Source organism: Cyprinodon tularosa, unplaced genomic scaffold (assembly GCF_016077235.1).
Source record: "Cyprinodon tularosa strain WSP-4 unplaced genomic scaffold, ASM1607723v1 ctg1074, whole genome shotgun sequence".
In the NCBI taxonomy this organism is placed as follows: domain Eukaryota; kingdom Metazoa; phylum Chordata; class Actinopteri; order Cyprinodontiformes; family Cyprinodontidae; genus Cyprinodon; species Cyprinodon tularosa.
Genome location: NW_024037865.1, coordinates 294,603 through 303,488, shown reverse-complemented (window position 1 = coordinate 303,488; position 8,886 = coordinate 294,603). Strand labels below are relative to the sequence as shown.

The 8,886-nt window shown below is 38.8% G+C and overlaps 1 protein-coding gene across 1 annotated transcript; it reads right to left on the bottom strand.

The window, feature by feature from the left end:
• Positions 1-697: 697 nt before the first annotated feature.
• On the bottom strand, positions 698-2,301 carry LOC119786708 (gastrula zinc finger protein XlCGF8.2DB-like). Its single transcript, XM_038290197.1, has one exon. It carries the CDS (start codon positions 2,216-2,218, stop codon positions 1,046-1,048), a length of 1,173 nt encoding a protein of 390 aa, XP_038146125.1. The 5' UTR covers positions 2,219-2,301; the 3' UTR covers positions 698-1,045.
• Between the last annotated feature and the right edge of the window lie 6,585 nt (positions 2,302-8,886).

Here is an 8,886-nt window from a genome sequence, read left to right as displayed (position 1 = left end):
TTAATCGCGATTAAAAAAATTTAATTGATTGACAGCACTTATATATCTATATCTATATATATCTATATATATATATATATATATATATCTACAGTATATATATATATATATATATATATATATATATATATATATATATATATATATATATATATATATATAAATATATATATATATATATATATATATATAGATATAGATATATAGATATATATATAGATATATATATATAGCTTATCATTCAGCTAAAGGTTTCTTAGTCCCAAAAATAAAACTTTAGGTTTTTGTTTTTTTTATTATAAATTCATTTAGAAAAAAATGTGCCAAACTGTCACAGTAGGGGTTGGTCTGGATTCTTTCTCAAATTAAACTTCTATAAGTTCTCAATTACTTGTTGTATGGCCAGCAAACTTGCTTTATTACAGAAAAAGCAAGAAGTTGTGAATATAAACTTTGTTTTGTTAGGCAGGGTTTATACAGGAATGAGTAACACTAATTTATGCTTTTTAATGCTCTTAGAAACAAAAGGGCAATAGTGGCGTCGGGTGTAGGAGGATTCACAGTTCAAGCCCCGGCTCCGACTTTCAGTGTCATTGTGTCCCTAGGCAAGACACTTCACCTGCATTGTCTACTGATGGTGGTCAGAGGGCCCGGTGGCGCCAGTGTACGGCAGCCCCGCTTCTGTCAGTGAGCCCCAGGGCAGCTGTGGCAGCTTACCACCTTGAGTGTGTGCATGAATGTGTGAATGACTTAATGTAGTGTAAAGTGCTTTGGTCAAGTCTCCTGACTTGGAAAAAAAAAAGCGCTATATAAGTACAGGCCATTTAGTTTGTATGTAAAAGGTTTCTCATGCAATGAAGCAAAGGGGTTTCTAAATGGATATTTTATCACCAGTCAAACATGGAAAACGCTTCTACTGTTCATTTCTGTGGCGTCTAACTGCTGCCACTTCAGTGAAACAAATGTTCTTCTTATATATAAATCATTCCACGTCATGCATGAATAAATGTCATCTGAATATTCATATTACCTTCTCATCTAAAACCTAAAACAGCTTCTCATCTGTGTGAATTCTCATGTGTCCAGTCAAATGATGTTTTTGAGTAAAACTTTTAACACAAATCGTGCAGGAAAAAGGCTTCTCACCTGTGTGAGTTCTGATGTGTTTATCAAGATCAGATTTCTGATTGAAGCTTTTTCCACAGGACAGACATTCAAAAGGGTTTTCACCAGTATGAATTTTCATGTGAGTAGTTAAGCTATATTTTACCGTAAAATTCTTGTTACAAATAGTACAAGTAAAAGGTTTCTCACCTGTGTGGATTCTGATGTGTTTATCAAGATCAGATTTCTGAGTGAAGCTTTTTCCACAGGACAGGCATTTAAAAGGCTTCTCATCTATGTGAATTCTCATGTGAGTTGTCAAACAACTTTTGACAGTAAAATTTTTGTTACAAATGGTACAAGAAAAAGGCTTCTCACCTTTGTGAATTCTATTGTGTGTATCAAGAGTAGATTTGTTAGTGAATATTTTTCCACAGGACAGACATTCAAAAGGTTTCTCACCTGTGTGAATTCTGATGTGTGTATCTAGATTAGATTTCTGGGTGAAGCCTTTTCCACAAAACAGACATTCAAAAGGGTTCTCGCCGGTGTGAATTCTCATGTGAGTTGTCAAACTACTTTTTACAGTAAAATTCTTGTTACAAACGGTACAAGTAAAAGGCTTCTCACCTTTGTGAATTCTGGTGTGTGTATCCAGATTAGATTTCTTAGTGAAGCTTTTTCCACAGAACAGACATTCAAAAGGCTTCTCACCAGTGTGTATTTTGAGGTGTGCATCAAGATTAGATTTCTGAGTGAAGCTCCTTCCACAGGACGGACATTCAAAGGGCTTCTCACCTGTGTGAATTCTCATGTGTCCAGTCAAATGACCTTTTAGAGAAAAACTTTTAACACAAATCGTGCAGGAAAAAGGCTTCTCACCAGTGTGAGTTCTAATGTGTCTATCAAGAATAGATTTTGTTGTGAAAATTTTTTCACAGGAGAAACATTCATAAATCTTTTGACCTGTGTGAGACCTCATGTGAATCATTAAATGCTCTTTTTTTGGAAAGTTTTCTCCACATGTCAAACATGGTAAATTTTCCTTGCATGTATCTTCTGTCTCTTGCTTCAGAACAAGCTGCTCTTCCTGCTCACTTATGGGGAGCTCCATGGTTTCCTCTTTTGTCCAGGAATGTTCTGGTTCTTGCTGCTCTTCTTTTATCTGCAGAGGTTCTGGTTCCTCTTGGTCCAAACTGGAATTCCTCTCCTGTCTACAGAGCTGCTGGTCAGAGAAATCCTCATCTTTTCCAACATAATCCTGAAGGGGGTCTGAAAAGACAAAGACAGCAGAAAGAATTTGTATAGGTGGTTAAATAAAGGACACTTCACTTTAATCATCATTGTGTTGATCTATCTAGATAAAAACACCCTGGAAATAAATTTTTCTGTAAGGCAACATAAATCAATGTGATTATCACAAATCAAGTATTTATAATTTTTGAAGAAAGAGATCTTATATTAAATGAACCACATTTAATCTTTTTAACTTTTCCCCCAATTGGAGTTATTTTTGTTTTTATTAGATTATCATGATTTAGTCCTTTGGGCAGTGGTTCCCAAAGTATGGGGCGTGCCCCCTAGGGGGGGCGCAATGCCATTGCAGGGGGGGCGCGGGAAGCGGTATGGATGAATGAAGAAAAAAAAAAAACAGTGCTTGCTTGACTGAGCATAATGGACAGTTGTGACACTGCAACCCAGATTTGAGAAGATCTGCAGCAACAAGCAGGCTCACTACAGCCACTGAAAAGATGGGAGGATTAAGGCCCCGTCCACACGAAGTCAAAACGAACACGAAACGCTAATATTTTCCAGAACGTTTGTCGTAAAGACGGAGACGTAAAATAAATGTGATCGTCCACACGAATCCATGAAAACGCTGCAAAATGTATGCCAGGCCTATAAGTGGCGCTGTGGTGCCAAAGCAAAAATAGGCGACGAAATGTTGGGCATGCGCACTAATATTTATACATGGTTGACCTGCGGGTCCATTTTCGTGGTTCAGTTAAATTCAGGTGCTGAACTATGTGGTCGATATTGCTCTGTTCTTCCTGGAGATATTCCAGAAGAAGAAGATTCTGTTGTAAGCCCGACAGCAGGGTGAGTAGCATGAGCAGCAACCATTCAACACAGTACGGCACCATTGTTGTTGTGATACTGTGTCGCGAATGCGTGTTTAGAGGCGACGCTATGACGCATGCGAGTAAAAAAAAAAATGCGGTTAGAGCTTAAAGATGGAAACGCGAAAACGGCGTTTCAAAATCTTCCCACTCTGAAGGCTGAATAAAAAAAAGATCGTTTACAGACCCCCGAAACCCCAGCTTCGTATGGATAAGAGGCTGGTTTGGTGAAAAATGTGTGCGTTTAGGCCAGGGTTTGACTTCGTGTGGACGGGGCCTCAAGTACAAAGAAAAAACTCAGGGAGCTGTTCAATGTTTTCACTCCATTTTGCACAGAGGCTTTCTTAATGTATTGATGATAGCAAAGTTAAATATAGTTACAAATTAAAAAATATATATTATTTTTTTAAACTAACACAGACAACAAAGAATCCTCTTCTAATCTACAGTATAGAACTATGAAAAAAATACAGTTACACAAAAGTGTTCCACTGGAAAGATGGTGTAGTTTGTTTTGTTGCAACCTGAAGTGTGAAATAAACTTCAGTGGAGTTTGAAAACAAAATATGTGTATAGGTTTATTATATCTGGTTGAACGATGTGTGTGCCCAGTTGATTTTTTTGTAGCATTCGCTGCAGGGCCAGCAGGTTCTGTAACAGCTTTTCCACCACTGCCATCACACTAATGAACTGTTGAAAAAAACTGTGAATCAAGTCACAAACCAGGACTCCAAATATAACTCAACTCAAAAATGTTTTTCTACTGCATTTTTGCACCATATACCACCATTTGCTTCCATATCAATGCGTTTTTACACCATATTTTCTCTCCCACACTGTTTACATCAGATCACAGCTGCACTTTATGAAATGGAAATGTTCATGTCACTACCAAGCTGCTGCATATTTACTGTCTGAAAGCTGCATAAAACCAAATTTTGTTTTGTATACACAGTACATATACAAAAGGAGAACAAAGTTGTCTTGTTTTAAGTCTAAGTGCACAAACAGTGGGTTTTTTATGCAGTGTGAGAGCTTTGTTGCGATACATTGTCGATGAAACTAGAACTACTTCTCTGAAGACACATCCCTCCGGCATAGGTTTTTAAAACACTAACTTCCCATATTAGCTTCCTATTTTGCCAGTGGCATTGTGCCGCTAAAAGGCTAGGCAACGCGCTCCCAGCTGAAGGCTACGCTACATAGCAACCAAATCCCTCCGGAGAAGTCTGCGCTTGTTGGGCCGAGTCAGAATGCCTTTTTCCTGCGATTCAGAAGGAGCTGAACGCAGTGTTTTTATTCTTCCAGCGATTCAAGCCGAGTGAACGCAGTGTATCCTGAATCCGGCTGCAGCAGAGACAGAGAAGAGCTATTCGCTGTTCGCCGAAGAAGCTGTTAGAAGCTGCCAGACCGTGACTGCCTGGAACGGAGCAGTGCCAAAGCAGTGCTACTAAAAGCTGAGGCTACAAGCTTACCACCGTAGCTAAAAGGGAGACGTCCGTGCTACTGTGAGTTATAAAATTAACCCCCTTGCAAATCACCTCTTATTATTGCATCGGATTGATCCAAATCTCTTTGAGTTGCTGTTGGACGAACGGACTGGACCAAAGAATGGACTGCAGAAACCGGGCCGAGTCGAAGGCCTTCACGCTACCGTACCAAAAACAGTAACGGCATTTCCCCCTCCTTTCCATCTGATGCTTAATAAGTCCTGTGCTTAGGTGAACTAGGTAGAATAGATAGTCGTGTTGGTGATTTTATTTGAAATAATCTTTCTGATTCAACTGCTGATGGTTACAGGTTTAACTGAATGCTAATGCTCATCACAGATGAGAGTCATGTGTTGCTGAAGCTAAATTCTACGTCATGAGCTAACCTTTTGTTTGTTTCAGTATGACCCGACCAGAACCAGAACCCTTGGGGCCAGCTAAGCTAACAGGTCTTTCAGCCTCATCATAGTTTAATGCATTCCTGAGTCACTAGTCATTTTCCACCTAAACTGAGTGGTTGTTGCAGCCCCTGAATGTAGTTGCCTTTATTGAAAATTAATGGCCTGTTAATTAATTTTTGGCACCCACCGATCCAGGTATTGATCATCTTAACTTCAGCAGGTTGTTTGTTTCTGTAGTTGCTGTTATTCTGATAGAACTGTAGAACTAAGTGTGAATTGATTGCAGCACAGATTTCTTAGAGAACAAAACCCCATCTGGTGTTCAGTGTACTTTTCTGCTACAGGTAGCCTCCAGACAGGAACCCAATCAGCCAATCTGTTCTCAGGTAATGATAATCTTTGTAATGCCCATTTATGCCACTTGGTGGCGTGAATGTGTCAGCACACTTTTAATTTACCAGGTTAAGGCCCTCTGTCTCCCCCTGGTGGATGCTCTTTGAATTACAGCTATATTTTGTCTGAGTCTTTTCTTTGTTGATAAACTGTGTTTAAGAGATAATTTTAGAGTGGTAGTTTTAAACTTTAGCTGTCAAACCTGCGTTAATCATACAGCCTATCTGCCAGTTTTGCCACTTCTGAGCAGATATCCAAACACTGCATTTGTCTTTTGTGTGTTTGTTTGACAGTTGTTCCATACACAAGCATTATTGCATTCAGCTAATTCAACCTTCTGAAAGGTTAGTGATCTAATCATCCATCAGGAGCTTTTAGAAGTTAAAGAAAACATTTGTATCTATCTAAACCTGAAACGAGGTGCAAGTCACACGTTGAAAGATAACCTGCGCATCGTGATTGTTCGCACGTTTTGTACACCTGCCGTATAGGTAAACAAACCTACAGCAAACGGAGTGTGTCAGCTTTTATGCGTATAGTGGTAACAGGGTTAGCGATTTGTAGCCTGTGTTCTACGGTTTCCTGCTTCATCCTCCCTTCTCTGAATCTTGGGTTCTCAAAAGACCATGACTCACAGGTACAGGTTAACATGTTTTCAGACTGCAGAGCTTCTATATATCTTGAAATTGTGTTTCTGGCATCATTATATTAGTAAATAAGTTCATAAATCTTTTTAAACAGAGCACAGAGAGAAGTAGGGAGAGCTGCAGATTTAAAGGTGAAACACATTTACTGGGATATGCAATACGCAATAAAATATATCTCCAACCACAAAGTTTACAACAAAAAAATATGCTATTCTACATTTAAAATGCAGCATATCCACTTTTATTTCTGGACGGAATTGAAATTTTACTTCTAGGGATGCATGATATATCAATTTTAGCATTGGAATAAGCTCTTATCAATTATTTTTTCTTGCATTGATGTTTTTGGGCCCTATATTTGTAATGAACTAAAATACATCTCTCTAACATCTATAAATATATGAGTGTGGTGTGGTCTTGTGTTCTCATATTTATTGAATGGGAAAGCATTCAATAAATATGTTTGGGCTAATTGTTGGAAATTAGCCTAATGAAAGTGTAACTGTAGCTCCATGAGCCCACACCCAAGTGTCCCCACCAACTTTCATCACAAACTTACACCCTTGCGTTCATTTAGACATATCCAGCTAAGCACTGCTCTAAATAAAGATTATTAGATTATACCAAATATGATCCCGCTCATGGAATTACCCCATTTACACTACCCTTGAAAAACCGATCCAGGCCAAACCGGTCCGAGCTCTGATCAGTTAACCAGGCCGAGCTCGGTTCTGACGACCGTTTACACATCACGCTATCTCGGTTCCTCGCCTCCTAGTGACGATCTGCGGTATTACTGCCAGTATTGAAGGAGGAAATCAAGCAGTTGGTGGCGGTAATGCACCCAAAGTTGTTTGCCAACCACCATAAAACACAAGAAGACGAAGAAGACGAAGAAGCAGAGAATCAAGAAAATCAAAATGGCGGCGCCCGTCACATTCAGAAAGTTATGCTTGAATATTATTGCTGTACTTCGGTGTTATTATTTAAAATGCCATTATTTAAAATGTTGCGTGGTGAAGATTTTGATTGTTGTTTATAGTTGAAGAAGAAGTTGTTCTTCTTCTGTTTCTGGAGGAGCATTACCGCCAACTACTGGAATGGAGTGTGAATCGGGATGTGCAGCCAGACGGAGATGACGCGTTCTGCTCGAATTCGCTCTTGTTATCACAGAACTGAGCCAGGGAAAAACTGAGCCGAGCCCACCTCTGGAACTGGTCTTCAGTTAGCGCGGTTCGGTTGTGTCAGTTTGCTTTCCATTTACACACGATAAGTTATCTCAGTTACTGAGCTCGGTCTCGGCACAGTTTTTCCAAGGGTGGTGTAAATGGGGTAAATGTTTGGTTGGAACTGAACAAAAAAGGAAGACACATTCCCTAAATCGTCATCTGAACATTTTAATACCATGAAACAATTTATAGTACAGCTTTAGGTTCTCTGAAAATATCAGAGAAATCATATACATTTTTAGACTCCAGGAGGTTTGATATTGCCAATCACCACATCCATCTAAAAGTAATTACATGAAAGGGAAACATCCAACACAGAAAATAATGGAAAAAAAAAAACAAAAAAAACATCTGTATTAAGTAGACAATAGTTTCTGCTGTTAATGAAAAAGTTTTCCTGAAAACTTGAAAAAAGGCTTTAATCAGTCAGGTTCTCATGTAATGAGGTGAAGGAGTTTCTAGATCCAACATTTTATCACAAGTCAAACATGGAAAAGGCCTCTACTGTTAATTCATGTGGTTTCTCACTGTTGGGACTTCCTACGTGAAGCAACAAATCTCTCTTTTCAAGGTAATTAGTTTCATGTGTCATGGTAAAAAATATTTCTCACATGAGTCACCATGTGTTGAGTCAAATTATCCTCTCTAGTAAAACTTTTGCCACAAATTGTACAGGAAAAAGGTTTCTCCCGTGTGAGTTCTGACGCGTCTGTCAAGATGAGATTCCTGATTGAAGTTTTTTCCACAGAACAGATAAGAAAATTGTCTTTCATTTGAATGAGTTGTCATGTGAAAAGTCAAATGACTTTTTAGGGTCAATTTTTTCCCGCACATTGAACAGGAGAAAGGCTTCTCACCTGTGTGAATTCTAATGCGTTCGGTTAAATTACCCTTTAGAGTAAACTGTTTGCTACAAATAGTACAGTAGAAAGGCTTCTCACCTGTGTGCATGAAGTTTATTTTTCTTAATAAAGATTTTTCCACAGAACAAACAAACAAAAGGCTTCTCACCAGTATATCTTGTGTGTTTAGTCAAATTACTTTCTAAAGTAAACCTTTTGTTACAAATAGTACAGGAAAATGGTTTCTCACCTGTATGGAGTCTGATGTGTGTAACAAGAGTGGATTTCTGAGAGAAACTTTTTCCAGAGGACAGACTTTCATTAATGTTCTCGCCTGAGTGGGTTCTCATGTGATCCATTAAATGTTCGTTTTTTGGAAAGTTTTCCTCACTAGTCAAACATGGGAAAGTTTGCTCTTCTTTATCTTCAGCCTCCTGCTTCAGAACAAGCTGCTCTTCCTGCTCACTAATGAGGACCTCCATGGTTTCCTCTTTTGTCCAGGGATGTTCTGGTTCTTGCTGCTCTTCTTTTATCTGCAGAGGTTCTGGCTCCTCTTGGTCCAAACTAGAATCCCTCTCCTGCTGATCATAGAAATCCTCCTCTTTTCCAACATAATCCTGCAGGTGGTCTGGAAAGACAAACATAGCAGAAAGACTTTCT

What these genes read in the sequence shown, in the direction of transcription:
- LOC119786708 (XM_038290197.1), bottom strand. Translation starts at nt 2,218, where the DNA reads ATGGAGCTCCCCATAAGTGAGCAGGAAGAGCAGCTTGTTCTGAAGCAA.